Below are 15021 nucleotides of genomic sequence, written 5' to 3' on the forward strand. Positions count from 1 at the left end.
GTAGTGGGGGACAGAGGGACACTGCAGGAGGAGAAAGCATTGCAGGGAGGGGCGGTGGGTCCAGCTGAGCCCCATCCCTATTAGGGGTGGTTTGGGGGGGTCCAGGTGTGCCCTAGAGAGGGAGGAAGCTGGGGGGTTCCTGATGAAGCCATGGCCTTATTAGGGGCTGTTGGGGGGACGGGGAAGGGGGGCAGATGAGCCTTGACCTGTGACTGGGGCGGTGTGGGGGGTACAAGTGTGCCCCAATTACCCTCTAGGGGGGCTTTGGAGGAGTCCTGGAATGTGCCACCCCATTAACAGGGGACAGGTTGGGGGAGGGGACATGGCCCTTAGTACAGGAAGCTGGGGCTCAGCTCTGCCCATAGGATCCATAGGGACAGTTTGGGTCCAAAGTGCCCTCAGTCCTCATTTGAGGGTGGTCCAGGTTCAGCGTCCCCTCACCAGGGGAAGTTTGGGGTTGAGGGGGGGAGGGGGTGAGTGTTGCAAATGCATCTCCCTAAAACCAACCCTAACTCTAAACTCTAAGCCTAAGCCTCACCCTAACCCTAACCCTAACCCTAACCCTAACCCTAACCCTAACCCTAAACCCTAAACCTTAACCCTAAACCCTAACCCTAACCCTAACCCTAACCCTAACCTAACCCTAACCCTAACCTTAACCCTAAACCCTAAATCCTAACCCTAACCCTAACCCTAACCCTACCCTAACCCTAACCCTAACCCTAACCCTAAACCTTAAACCCTAACCCTAATCCCTAACCCTAACCCTAACCCTAACCCTAACCCTAACCCTAAACCCTAAATCCTAACCCTAACCCTAACCCTAACCCTAACCCTACCCCAGTTTGGGGTCGAGGGGGGGAGGGCTGAGTGTTGTGAATGCAGAGGTGTGAGTGGAAGAATTGATCCCTTTAAGGCTGTCTGACGGCTGCCATCTTCGGTGAAATCTGTGGGGCAGCAGCGCTGCTCCTGGGTCTGCCCCACTTTTGGGGCTGCGCTGGGAGCGCTGAGCAGAGCGGAGCTGCAGAAACGGGATGGGAACGGGGTGAGCCGATGGGAGGCGGCTGTGGCCGGTGCTGCAATGCCACCTCGTGGTTACGGCGGATGGACGGACGGACGGACGGACATTCGGACGTCCTATAGGGGCGGATGAATGGATGGGTGAGAGATGAATGGTTGGACAGATGGTTGGACAGATGGATGGATGAGAGATGAGTGGATGGAGAGACAGACGGATGGATGGATAGTCGGATGGACAGACAGACGGATGGATGAGAGATGAGTGGATGGAGAGACAGAAGGATGGATGGATAGTCGGATGGACAGACAGACGGATGGACAGACGCTGCTAGAAGTGGCGAAGGTGCCCTGAGGTGCTTTGCAGGCAGCACGAGGTTCTCGGCCCTTCTGTAGGAACCCCAAGCTGGATCCGTAAGGATCATTGCATCTGACCCCAGGCTCCAGTCAGCACCGCCCAAAATCAAACCCAGCGTCTGAGGGCATCGACCAAATGGTTCTTCAGCAGCGGTTTTTGGTGCTGCTCTGCTGGGAATGGAGCGCCCACGCTGAATTTTTGGGGAGCAGCGGGTCTGGGGCTGAGCTGAGTGCAGGAGATGCTCAGCACGGGGAAGGGGCTGAGACGCATCCTGGAACGTGGCGCTCTGTGATGTCAGCTGGGGACGCTGTCATGGCAACGGGCGCTGGAGCGATGCTGGCACCTGCGGGGCTCGTCCTGCTCTTGGTGGCAGTGGGTGGCCGTTGTGAGGACGCGGTGGCAGCCAACGTTGGCCGTCACACCATGGCCCGCATCGCCGCGCTGCTGTCCCCATCTGAGTGCCGCCAGCTCCAGGGGCAGCTGATGGGACCCAGCAAGGACACGGAGCAGAACCCAAAGGATGGCATTCGTCCCCGCGTCCCACGCCACCGCCCCGGCTGCTCGGAGGCTCTACGGAGGTGGCTGGAAATGGAGGGAGAGGTGACATCGTGGGACCAACTGGCCCGCAGCCTCCGCCAGATCGGGCGCCCCGACATCGCCCGGGAGTTGGGGAAAAACCTGAACCAGGACCGGAGCCTGGAGCTGCGCAGGAACGTGGAGGAGTACGGCCGCAGCGTGCAGCATCTCACCTCCTCACTGCTGCTGCAGGGCGAGCAGTATGGAGCGGCACGGAGCAGGAGGGGCTCGGGGGATGCGGGGGATCTGCGCTTCGAGAGGCGGCCGCCCCCTCCCTACACCCGCAGCCCCCTGGGCTGGGTGGGCCCCGTGCTCTCGGGTGTCCTCGGGGGGTTCGTCGCCTCCGTCCTCGTTGCTGTGGTCACTGTGCTCTCCTGTCACTGGGCACTGGGCTCGGTCACCTGGTGAGGTGGGGGCAGGACTTGAACTGGAGCATCGCCATCAGGTGCCGGTGGGAAAACGAAGCAATAAAGGGTTGTGGAGGGGAGCCCTGTGTTGTCCTTGGCTTAGGTTGCCTTGAGCATCCAAAGGTGGATGTGCAGTGGGCATCTCCTGTGAGTTGTCACCGGCTGTTGGAACGTCCTTGGGTAGGGATGGAGCCAGGCTAAGCTCCCTTGGCCTCATCGTCGCTGCAGCCCTTGGAGGTCTCCATCAGATGGGGTCAACAAGGCCTTGGTTGGGTCTCCAAATCCCCAGTGGGGTCTTCCAGCCTCCAACAGGGTCTGCAAAGCCTTGGTTGGGTTTCTGAGTCCCCAGAGGTGTCTCCAAGCCTTGGTGGGGCCTCTGATCCCCTGGACTTGTGGTCCCCAAGCGCTGCATAGGATCTCTGAGTTCTTCTTTCCCTTCCCCCCAGTGGGGGATTCTCTGCTGCAACCATTGCCACGATACTCTCAGGATGCCTGGGAAGGGGATGGGGGAATTGTTCCTTCCTCATGTGGGAACGTCCCCAGCCCTACAGGAATCCCCTCCTGCTGAACTCGAGCATTTCGGCATCCTTTGCTCTCCTGGAGCTTTGTTTTGGGAGCAGTTGTTGTTCAGCTGCTGTTATGTTGTGCCTGAGCGTTTGTCTCCATTTCTCAGAAAGTTCTCTGCAGTAATGAAACTTCTTTTGCTCCAGATCTGATTCCACCATCTGCACTGCTGTCACTGGAATTAAAACCCCTACTTTGCATCAAGAAACAGATTTTGCACCGATCCACACAAATGGGAAACTTCAGAGAAGAAAATAAAGGCCGAGTTGCACCGACGGCGCCTTTAAAAGACGAGTGAAGCAGTTAACCACAGAATGCTTTATAAATGAAATTGTATCTCCTTCCCTTCAGAGCGTGCCGTTTCCTGGAGCAGCAGCACCGTGGGTTCCTGGCACAGCGCTGCTCCTCTCGGGGCCGTTCCTTCCAGGAAGGGAAGGTCAGAGCTGCACGGCCGCCCCGCTGTTCCCGGACGCTGCTTTGCCATCTGCTGCGCTGCTGCACGTCGTCCGCCACGTCCCTGCCAGCCCCAAGCAAAGGGCAGCACTGTTAACTCTGGAGCGGAATGAGGGCTGGCGCTGCGTGCTGCTCAGGGCTGTGGGGGCACCTTGTGTTTGCAGGGAGGAGGGGGACATCATGGAGCACACGCACAGCGGGTACAGCAGGATGTTGCTACGAGTGCAGGTTGGCCTCTCCAAAAGCCTGAGTGCCCTGTTGAGTTTGGGGTGAGCTCCGAGTGGTTGCTGCAATGGGGATTTCCTCGTCCCACGTGGGCTCAGGTGCTCTCAGGATCATCCAAGCATCGCCCTATAAAGTCTCTGCAGGGCTCTTCCCTCTGCTTGGGGAACGAACAGCTTTTGTTTCTACTCTGACGGTGATCACTTGGTTGGGCTCAGGGCATTGCAGAACTCTTTACAGAGCCGAAAGCAGCCTCTGCACTGCAGCAGCTCGATGCACCTTGTGCAAATGGCCAACCTCAATCCCCAAATGCTCAGCCCTGCGTGCATTGCTCCAGTGCCACATCCCTGGCCAGGCTCAGGTCGTGTTACTGTTGTGCTTCTTGTGCTTTTGAGGCAGAAAAAGGAGTTTGCGTCTCCCCATCCCCAGAGCTGCCTGGACACCAGGGTGAATTCGCACCTTGCTTTTGGTGGTGAATACTCTCCGTTAACGTGAAGGGAACAGAACGACAGGGCAGCCAGCAGAAGGAGTTAAAATCAGATGGACAGAGCTCTTTATTGCAAATTCCAAAGTAAAAAGATGTACAGTACAAAGGAACTCAATGTTCAGACACAGAGCGCCCGTCCCACTGCTCTCCCTGGAGGCATTCCTCCTCCCTCCCACCCCAGCCACTTCCATCCTCCTCCTTTCTTCATGTAAAACAGCAGAGAAAAAAAACCTGGAGGTGACAGGGATAGGAAACAGCGTTCAGACCAAGCTGGGAGCAGAGTGAAGGCACCAACCTTAACCAAATAGAGACCTACAAATATTTGATATTTCTATCTGATGAATAATTTGGACCAAAACTCTACAAGGAGAATTGATTATTGCAAGGTTCTCCCTTGGCCCTTTGCCTTGCAACAACTCCTGGTTAGATCCGGACCCCTGGAGGAGCAGCTCATCCCCTTCTGGGACCAGGCAGCAAGGCCATGCAGCAGAACCTTGGGGGGGATTCTATGATCCTACGGCCCTGTGCCATGCGTGGGTTCCGTCCTTTGATGTCCCAAAATGTGTGATCTGAGCTCCTGGAGCGAGCAGGGAGCAAAGAGGCGATCCTGCAGGAAGCGCCCAACGGATGGGGGATGGCGCCATCCTTGGTTGGGTGCCTCTTGCTCTGGAGGCGTCCAGCCACACCTGGACAAGGCCAAGGGCAGGGGGTGCTGGGGACGTGGGCACCTGATGCCCCCTGACCACGGCGCCCATCTCCAGGGATGTGAGAGATGGGAGATGAGGGACCAACGTAACCCCAGCATCTCACTGCGGTCGTCGCGTCAACATCGAACCAAACCAAAGAAGACCTTGGAGGAAGGACGGAGAGGACAAGCAGGCAAATAACTGGGACACCGAGACAACCCGACCTTGTACAGTGAAAAGGGTAACGTTTATTTTATTGTCTTTTGGCTTATAGTAACGTAATCCTTAATCACGTTGGGTAAGATCATTATGAGCCACCATGCAATTTCTAATACACTAATCTTCACTATTGATCTTTTACAGCTTTAACAATTTATTATTATTTTTTTTTTCTTTGCGGCGGAAAATTAAATAATCCGAACTCTGGTGTGGCCTCTAACATCACGGTTTTATTGGAGTTTTTCTTCTTGTTGTTCGACATTGGCTTCTATATTTTTAAAAAAAGGTGAACAGGAAAAGTGAATAAGCAGCTTAAATCGGTATTTCCTTTTTGCCCTTCCCCTCTGCTCTTTTACACAGTAACAGATGAACCGAAAAGGGAGGACTTGGACACGGGGGGAGGGAAGAGAGCTACTTGCTGTAGTCTTGGCTTTTTGGCTACGTCCTTTCCACGGACAACAACACCCTCAGCTTCGTTCCCATAACCCTGAATCTGGAATATAAATCCCAGCGGACGCCTTTGACTTCAGACACCGACGTCCTTCGTGCTTTTGGACCAAAGTTTCCCCTCTGTCCTTGGCTTCACCCAGTGAAGATGTCCAGAAACGCAGCTCCATCGGCTGCAGCGGCTGATGGCACTGGCTGCCCCGAGCAGGAAACGAAGAGGTTGAGAACGCACCAAAAACCCAGAACCTTCCGTTCAGCCGGAGAGCAGAGGAAGAAACCCTTCGTTCCTCTTCCTTTGCCACCAATTAACGCCACCTCCGACCTCTCGTTTGGTGTGGATCTGATGTTTTAAAAAAATAAATATATATACAGAGTTTGAAGGGATTTCCTTTAGAGGAACTGAGTAGCGGAACGGGATTGCCAGCAGGAATGCTAATTGCACCAAGCTTCGCCTGCGAGTCAATGGCCCAGCTTAAGAACAACTATGAAGTTTAGCCAAATCTTGCATAGAAGTGGTCGACTTATTGCACATTGGAACCCAAAAATATATACTTCTGCTGTTGCAAAGTCCATTTGCAATAAAGCTTTTTTTGTTGTTTAAATCTATTTTTTTGGGGGGGTAGGGTTTAAGTTTCTGTTGTTTTTTTTTTCCTTTGGGGGACGTTTACTGGCTATCTAAAGTCTAAGGAAAAAAAAAAAGATATTAAAAAAATAAAAATAAACATGGACAATGGCATAAGCCAGAAGCCATTCTATTATTTTTGTAGTTCTTTGTATTTACAAAAAGGCATGCCGATAAAATAAAATGATATATTACAGTATTTATAATATTCTCTTAAAAAGTTCAACCACACTTTTCAGCTATTTATTATTATTATTATTATTTTTTCTTTTCTTGTGCTGTTTACAATGTAGCCTGTACATATGTATGTTTTCTCTGTTTTATTGTACATCATATCCTAGGAGCAACTGGGGCAAAGAGCTGACGGGACAGAAAAGGTTCCTCGCCGCGTTCCTGGGGCGCAGAGTGGCTCCGTGCGCACGGCGCTGGGCCATGAGATGATGCCAACCTCCGTCCTGCTGCTACCGCCAGCTCCTGGCTCTCCCACTCTTTGGGGTCCCCTCGGTTCGGCCCTCAGCCGTCGCCGCCCTTCCTACCCTGGAAGAAAACCCATCCCGGCCCTGAAGAACGAACCTCCACTGAGCGGCGGTCGGGTGCCGAGGACGCCGCGGCCGTTAGGAAGAAAGAAACGTTGGGGCTTCTCCTCTGTGGCATCGGTTGCTGCTGCAGCGAGAAGACTAGGCAAGAGGTAGCTCTGATTCCTACCCACCCTGCAGGGCCGTTCGAGTTCGCCACTCGATGGAAGTGGAAGAAATGGGAAGGAGGTGAAGGCACCTGGCGCCCGGCTCTCCCCCTGCACCCCCGGGCTGGTGCTTTCCCACTGACCACACGGGCACGTGCTGCCTTTCGTTTGAAACAGACGGGGAGAAAAGAAGTAAAAAAAAAAGAAAGACAAGAAAAAAAAAAAGAAATCCGGAACAACCAACCGACAGCAGAATCGTCACAATGAAAACCGCTGTGGCCACGGAAGCAAGAAAACCAAACCGCGCTGCGCCGACGCAGCGCTGATGGAGGAGCAGAAGGGGCTCGGAGCTCCCTGCCATCCCCTCCACCCCACGGCACAGCTGAGCGATGGCCCCTTCCCCAGCCCTACTGGGGGGCTGCGTGCTGCCAGCTCCCCCCACCCCTTCCAGTCCTCAGCACTTTTCCCTAGACTGAAAAAAAAACCCAACAAATCGAGTCTACGCTGCAGGATGGAGGCAGAACCGTAATTAACGCTAACGACAACTATTGCAGGACACAAATCAACGTGCTGACTGGTATTCGAGCCCTAGATTTTGGTTTTACAGTGACAAGAGTAGAACAAAGCCATTCCCAGTTCTTAACGTCACCCCTCGGACCGGGTCCAGAGCAGCATTGAGTCGAGTTCTATTTCGGTGTGCAAAAAAGATGGCAGGATGGAAAAGAAAGACGCGTCGTCAAACAGACACACACGGATTTCACCTGCTTGTTTCATTTCTTTTTGTTTTGTTTGGTTTCCTACTGGCAGGTCTATGAAAGATTGCTGAGAACGGGTCAGTACCGGTGAAGGGCACGATTATCGTTAATCTCCAAATACAGTGTACGGTAAGTCAGTGGAGTGCCTCGAATTTATGGCTTAACACACTGCTGTGGACAGATTATTGAGTGTCTCGTGGTTTAATGGTTCCTCATGCATGGTTCCTGGTCACGGCATGCCATCATGCAAATCGTTTCTATGCATTGAACGAGCACTTTTATTTTTGGGGGCTCAGCCTGAGCTGGTTCCAGGCTGAAGGTTCCCGATTACCCCATCTCCCAAACCAAGTAAAGCCCATGTAGAAAGTAGAATGCAGATAATAAATATCAAATAAACTATGACAATTAATTAAATGGCATGGGCTAAATGGGTGGTTAGTTTCTTTTTTTTGTCGTTGTTTCGCTTGTTTTCGCTTTTTCCTCTTTTTTTTCTTTTTTTTTTTTCCTTTTTTTTTTGTTTTGTTTTGCTGCTTAACTAAATGCAAATCTACTTTTGCATGAACAAACCCCTTAACATCGTGACTTCTGGGTTTTCTTTCAATAATTAACCAACAAAATGGGAAAATAAAATCCATTTTTTGGCTGCTTTGGAAAATATATGAATCCCAGCAGCGGGTTTTATTTCTGTGTGTGTGTTTGTGTGTGTGTGTGTGTTTTTATTTTGCTTGTTTGTCCTAAGTTGCATTGACTGATGTGGAACATGCAGTATCCACCTGCCTGAACAATAGAAAAATCCATATTTTTTCCTTTTCTCCCTGCTTTGTTTTAAACGTTTGTTCACACAGGGGTCCTTTAAACAGGTGGAAGGTCACTGCTTTAGATGCAACGCTGTCACACAGGAAAGCAGACTACGTTTGGTATAAGATCTTCAGGTTAAGTGTCTCCACAGCTGTTCTGTATGGATATATTTCACCAAGTTTGTAAACAATCTTTTTTTTTTTCTTTTTTTTTTTTTTTCTCCGCTTGCAAATATAGATATAATTCTTTTTTTTTTTTTTTAATTTTCCCCTAGGTTTGTACAATCCCAGCGTTCTGCCTCAACACTTGGATTCCCTGACGTCTTTTTGCCTTTTCGCCCGTTCCCGTCTTCCCTCCTCCGCCCGCTGCTGCTTCTCCTTCTCGGGTTTGGTGACGCTGTCGTAGGACGGCAGCGAGGCGGTGGAGGGCGTCCCTTCCTTCTTCTCCCTGTTCGTTCCTCCATTCTCCATTTTGGTGGGGAGGGGTCTTCGGCTGATGAACCCCCGCCTCGCCAACCGCGACCTGTAAGCCCTCTGCAACACCACGGCCGAGACCTCCTCCTGCTTGCGCCGCAGCGTGGTGGTGATGGGCTCGTAAGACACTTTGGAAGGATTGGAAGCCACAAACCTTTCCTCCATCTGTTGTCTCAGTATATCCAGCTCTCCGCTGTCCCCCAGGACGCGTTTGGTGAAGGCAAACAGGATGTCTAAACAGTGGATCCTATCTCCACTTACCATAGGGAGGTCCATGGCGATGAGTTCGATGGTGTTGGGCTTCGGGACGCGCAGAGGATGCTCCAAAGCGTCGGCAAAGTCCGCCAGCTTGCTGTACTCTATGAACTGCGTGGCGTCGGGGTCGAACTTCTCCCAGATCTCATAGAAGGTCTCGAAGTCGTCCTCGCTCAGCGGGTCCGCGCTCTCCTCCGTCGCCACGCTGAAGTTCTCCAGGATGATGGCAATGTACATGTTGACCACGATCAGGAAGGAGATGATGATGTAGCTCACAAAGAAAAATATCCCCACCGAGGGGTTGCCGCAGTCCCCCTTAAAGCCGCTCCCGGGATGTTCCTTGTCCAGGTCGCAGTCCGGAGGCCGGTTTAGGATGGGCAGCAGGAGGCCATCCCAGCCAGCCGACGTCGTGATCTGGAACAAGCAGATCATGCTGTTGCCAAAGGTCTCGAAGTTGAACATGTCGTCGATGCCAGCCTCGTGCTTGACGTAGGCGAAGTTGGACATGCCGAAGATGGAGAAGATGAACATGACCAGGAAGAGCAAGAGGCCGATGTTGAACAAGGCAGGCAAAGACATCATTAAGGCAAAAAGCAAGGTGCGGATCCCTTTGGCTCCTTTGATCAAACGCAGGATACGTCCGATACGAGCCAGGCGGATGACTCGGAAGAGAGTGGGGGATACAAAATACTTCTCGATGATTTCGGCCAGGAACATTCCTGAAGAAGAAGAAAAGGATTGGGTTTTGTCAGCGTGTTTGGGCCAGCCAGGTTTAAACGATCCCTAAATTGTATAACTTGCGTTTGGGAGGTTACAGGCATCTCACAGATTAGCCACTAAAAACAAAAACTTGGAGGAAACCACTCAATTCAATTCCCAACCAAACAGAAAGCAAGAGTGCAAATCACATGGTGATGTAGGAAGTGCTGCAATGCTATTTTCAGTGGTCGGTAAGCATTATAACATTCCAAGGAGGTGAGTAAAAAGTCTGTTTTTAAAGATAAGGAGAGTAATTGTCAAGTGTTTTACTCCATACCACTGGAAATGAACACCAGGACAGAGGGGGGAAGGCGGGCAAGTTGGGCCTTTGAGCTGCCAAACTGCCACGGGTGACAAGGGAAGCCAGAAGTCCAGGTGCCTACAGGTTCTCTTTGAATGCACCTTCTCTGCAAACACCAAGAAAGAAAAATGGGTGCTGCACTCACCCACGATGGACAGAATCACAACCACGAAGTCAAAGATGTTCCACCCAATGGTGAAGTAGTAGTGCCGCAAGGCGAACATCTTCAGCACACACTCGCAGGTGAAGAAGATGACAAACACCAGGTTGATCCAGTAGAGGATGTCCTCCATCTGCTTGCTCTGCGTGTCCGTCTCCACCATCATGGTCACCATGTTGAGGCAGATGAGCATCATGATGACGATGTCGAAGGCTTGCTGGGTGACGAAGTCAAAGACGGCTCCCTGAATGCGGTTCTGCGCAACGAGAGAGCGGCCGTGAGCCAAAGAGCTTGGAACAAAAATCTGCCATCAGCCAACAGATTGCTTTCTTGTCGGTAGAGGCACAAGATGAGGACACTGCTCCTCAGTACCCTTTGGAGATTTCAGGGCACACTCCAGCCACAGATCACTCCGTGTGTGGGAAAGGCAGGAAGGTGCTATTATTTGTATCCCTATTACCAGCATCTCGTTCTTTGGTGGGAGCAAAGGCAAGCTGACAATTCCAATCACAACTGGAGGAAGCAGCCAGCTCTGCCCTGCAGCACGACTCACCCGTAACGACTTACCCATGGCATTACCTACAGAACTCACCATGCAAAGCCTTTCACAAAGCAGGGAAACGTGCCTAGGTCCTAACTGGTGTCACCATAAGGCCTGAGACCCTACTCTAGTGCTAAGAGGAGTCAAGATGATGATGTGCTGTCCAGCATGAGTTAGAACAAAGGATGCTTTTGGAGCTGAAGCTCCTTCAGAAGTCTGTTGTGCATTTTTTCCCTTTCTAACGCACTCACCAGAGGTCGGGGAATCGGCTTTTGAGGCTTCTTGGAGCCCAGTTTTTTCATGGCATTGTAGTATTTCTTTTGTTCTTCTGTCATGAAAATATCTTGACCTCCAAAGTAAAGGGGCAAAAGGAAAACTGGTTACAATCAGTTCAAGCACCAGAAGGGAAAGGAAGAACACAGCAGCAAGTCATGAGGATACCCGCCATATGGCAAGTTGGTGGCAGCTATTTTAGACAGCAATAACTTACACTAATACCCAAGATGTACCAATTTTCCCTTAAAGAAAATGGAACATTCTTTCCTATAGAGCTTTACTGAGTTCTATCCTTCCTCATCCCCTCTATCTGATTTGTGATAAACAGGCAGCAGAGGTGTCACAGTTCTTACTAAAACTGATGCCATTTAGCGAGCGCTCCGTACATGCAAACCCTCAGCTTGTCTTCCAAGGAAGAAAAGCAGAGAGAGATGCTGAAAATGACAGTGGCAAGGAAGACATCTTACTTCAAGCCTTTGCATTTCAGACGAGGAAAAGCAAATGAAAAAACAAACATATGCAAATTCATGCTACCAGGGAGAAGCTCCATCCAAGCTGAGTTCTTATATAAAGCTTTGGGTTGCCCTCAGCTCGCAGTGGTTCTGCAGCTCTCAGCTCTAAGAGAGGGGGGACTGGGCTGGGGATGGAGCTCCTCGGCCTCAAGATGCAGAAAAACCCCATTGGCATGGAGAGGCAATGTTCCTCAAGTGGGTGTTGACCTCCACGAGCAAACAGCAAGCACTTATCTTTTTCTTTTGTTGATTGAAGTTGTCAATGATGACACCGATGAACAAGTTCAGAGTGAAAAAGGAGCCGAAGATGATGAAGATAACAAAATATATGTACATGTAGATGTTGTCCTCGTACTTGGGTTGCTCTTCTTGCTGAAGGGGAGATGAGAAGGAAATGATATTTCAGATATCTTACCCACAGAGTCAAAATGAGATCTTTTTCCAGTGTATTTTCAGGCAATCACGAGTTTCCCCACCCCTAACAAAGCAACCAAACAAATGCTCTCTTGGGGATTTGCTTCAGCACCTTTTACCTTACCGCAGTAACACCAGCAAATGAAAAACCACGCTATGCAAACTGAAATACAGGATAGAAACGCAGCTCTACCCTTTTTACTCTTGATTTTATGAAAGCAAAATAGCTGTGCGAGCTGCTGGGGGTGAGAGTGCTTGTGGCCACGCACCGTACCTTTCTGGAATCTACTGCTGCATACATGATGTCCATCCAGCCCTTGAATGTTGCCTAGCAAAGAAAGCAGAAAGCAAAGGAAAAGTTCCCTTAGACAGAAATTACTTGAAATAACTTGAAAACCAAACAAGTCTGACTTGTGCCAGCTGTGTCACTTTAATGTCCCTTTATAAATAACTCATAAAGGGAAAGACTAATATTTAAGTCATATTGAGTAATATTTATGGGCAGGTTTACTGTCAGCCCTGTGGATGACTGGGCACAATCTTTAAAGAGCGGAGCTGGGGCCACTTGTGGTGCTGGGGGACCCAGATCAGAGCAATGGATGAACAATAAAACAGGGATTCTTCCCCCAGCCCAAAGTTGGGTGAATCCATGGGATGCTCTATTTCAAGGAGAGGGGGAAGCAGAGAACACACGAGAAGAAGTCTGTTTTAACCACGACTGTGGAAGAGATGAAGGCAGCACTTACAACTTGCAGAAGAGCCAGGTATCCTGCCCCAACGTTGTCAAAGTTGATTTTCACGTTCTTCCATCGGATCTCAGTGGAGTTGGGTGGCATCAGCGCCTCGCAGTCTGTCTTGTTGTTAACAATGTCTATTTCAAAGCGCTCCTCAGACGTTTCGTTAAAGCAGTAATGGTATTTCCCAGCAAACAGGTTAACCCCCATAATGCTGAAAATCAGCCAGAAGATAAGGCAGACCAACAAGACATTCATAATGGAAGGGATAGCGCCAACCAAGGCGTTGACAACCACCTGTGTTGGAAGGGGTGGGAAAAAGTTTCAGTACAAAACACGAGGCAGGAGATGGCAAGCATCAATACAGCACTTTTTGGGGGGGGAATAGGAGGTAAGGCCACGGACAGATTGGTGGCATCGACTCCACGCAGAAGTTGGCAGTGAACTTATTCCAAGCTGTGAGAAAAACCCTTCATAAATCCACCTCGGAAGCTCTGTTTCCCAATTAAAACAGAGTGTTGGATTTGCCGGGTTTGGTTTTGGATCAGTCACTTCTTTAGGCCAACGATCTCTCTCTTTCCCATCGTTTTAATCACCCAAAAGGGAGATGGGGGCATCAATTATCGATGCTTAGTGATCTCACGTTGGCTCCTGACTGCAGCCCACTCAGAGCGCGTCTGAGGGTGCTTTTGCTGACGGATTTGGTGGCTCTTGGCCTCCGGAGGCCCTTACGGCCATTCCCCACTGTCAAAGAAGGCTGTGATGGCGTGGACGCCCGCTTCCAGCTCCCACCGAGGTCACCACCCAACGCGGCGCCGACTTCGGTGGCAACGGGACCGAGGCAGAAGTGCTCTGTTCACAAGGTCTCCGGGTGACTAAGCAAGGCCAACCTCAGGCAGACAGCTGAGCATGCAGCTAGGCAGGCTCGAGAAGACAGAGAAGCCATGTTCCTCCCTCCAATGGCAGCCAACACAAAGACGGCAGTGGGCACCAGCCCCTAATTTTCGCCTCTCCTCATTTGGGAGCACGACATCCTTCAGCATCCCCGGCCAACATGGGAGCAAACTGAAGCTGCCGGGCTTTTAACAGAGTTATGGCAGCAGGATGTTCAATCTTGTATTATCTGCTCCTAAATCAGGTTCCTTCAATAGAGGAGCAGAGTCTAAACTGTTTCAACCCCTCTGCCTGAGCTTGGGCACACAGAGAGCAATGCCACCGCTCCTGGCACAGCAGTGTGACGCTGTCCCATCAGATCTGTTTGCTTGATGCAGTCACTGCGTGTGCAGTGAGCTCTGTGGTGAGTGCCTGCCCTCCAGCACAGAGAAAAGCTGAAGAAAGCAGCAATCCAGGCAATTAGCAGCAATGCAACAACTAACAAATGACCTCACGACTTCATGCCTTGTCTACATAGGGTTAAAAAGGCAAAGATTAGAGCCGGGCCCTAGAGATAACAAGGCTTTGCTTCCATTGCCCGAATGGGATGCGCTCCAGCACGGCATCGTGCCTCTTTGTTCTAAGATGCTCCAGATATCCACTTGATTGCACCAAAAGAAAGCACTATACCCTCCCAAAATAAATTTACACGTCATTGCATATTACTGCGTGACATTTGTGCACCACTGAAGAAGATCTGAGCGAAGGAACATGGCTTTTGTGCACAGACTGAACACCAGCAAGTGACAAAAAGGCATGCATGTTTCACAGCACTGCTGTCGGACTCCCTGAACAACTGAAGAGCAGAGCAGACTCTTTAAAATGCAGATTACTACGGAGTAGAGAAAAGCAAAGAACTGCAGTGCACGTTTCCTTTGCAAAGGCATTTCCAATCTCTGGCTCTGAAGGGTGGTTCTGGCTTTACAGTGCAGCAGCACTCATCTTAAAATCAAAAAGAAAGGAAAAAAAAACCTTTGGTTTTTGGTAACTGATGGGGTTCCCGGGGTCAGAACTCTGCATCAGTTTTGCCGTCATGGGAATTCCCAACTCGAGGAATATCCTGATGCTGTATTACAAATCACCACTTCTCTTTGGGTTTTTTATACCTCCAGGCTTAGCACTAATTCCTATGTGCCCACAGCAGCCCTTCTGCTGAGCACCACGTGCAAAAACCAACCATGTGCTTTCGTGGCAATAAAACTCATTAGAGCAGTGCTGGCTGCGTGCTGGGGGCAAAATCCTTCGGTCCTGATGAAATGCATCACAGCATTATTGGCTTATGGGGACAAAAAAGGGACAGAGGAGCCCAGTGGGCGCAAGGAAGGGATGAAGTGGCACACGGATGCTTGGTGCCAATGGAGGAACTGCCA

At 50.7% G+C, this 15021-nt stretch overlaps 1 protein-coding gene across 3 annotated transcripts in view; it reads right to left on the reverse strand.

The window, feature by feature from the left end:
- Window positions 1-6124: 6124 nt before the first annotated feature.
- The window catches only part of SCN8A (sodium voltage-gated channel alpha subunit 8), a 52539-nt gene continuing 43642 nt past the window's right edge, over window positions 6125-15021 (reverse strand). For all 3 annotated transcript variants that reach the window (XM_048928601.1, XM_048928600.1, XM_048928599.1), the window contains exons 22-27: window positions 12731-13015; window positions 12259-12312; window positions 11805-11942; window positions 11034-11138; window positions 10227-10497; window positions 6125-9740 (exon numbers count right to left, since the gene is read on the reverse strand). In XM_048928601.1, the coding sequence (XP_048784558.1) occupies window positions 8593-9740; window positions 10227-10497; window positions 11034-11138; window positions 11805-11942; window positions 12259-12312; window positions 12731-13015 (2001 nt within the window). In that variant the 3' untranslated portion in view covers window positions 6125-8592. The remainder of the gene's footprint in view (window positions 9741-10226; window positions 10498-11033; window positions 11139-11804; window positions 11943-12258; window positions 12313-12730; window positions 13016-15021) is intronic.

Source organism: Lagopus muta, chromosome 28 (genome assembly GCF_023343835.1).
Source record: "Lagopus muta isolate bLagMut1 chromosome 28, bLagMut1 primary, whole genome shotgun sequence".
NCBI classification, from domain to species: Eukaryota; Metazoa; Chordata; class Aves; order Galliformes; family Phasianidae; genus Lagopus; species Lagopus muta.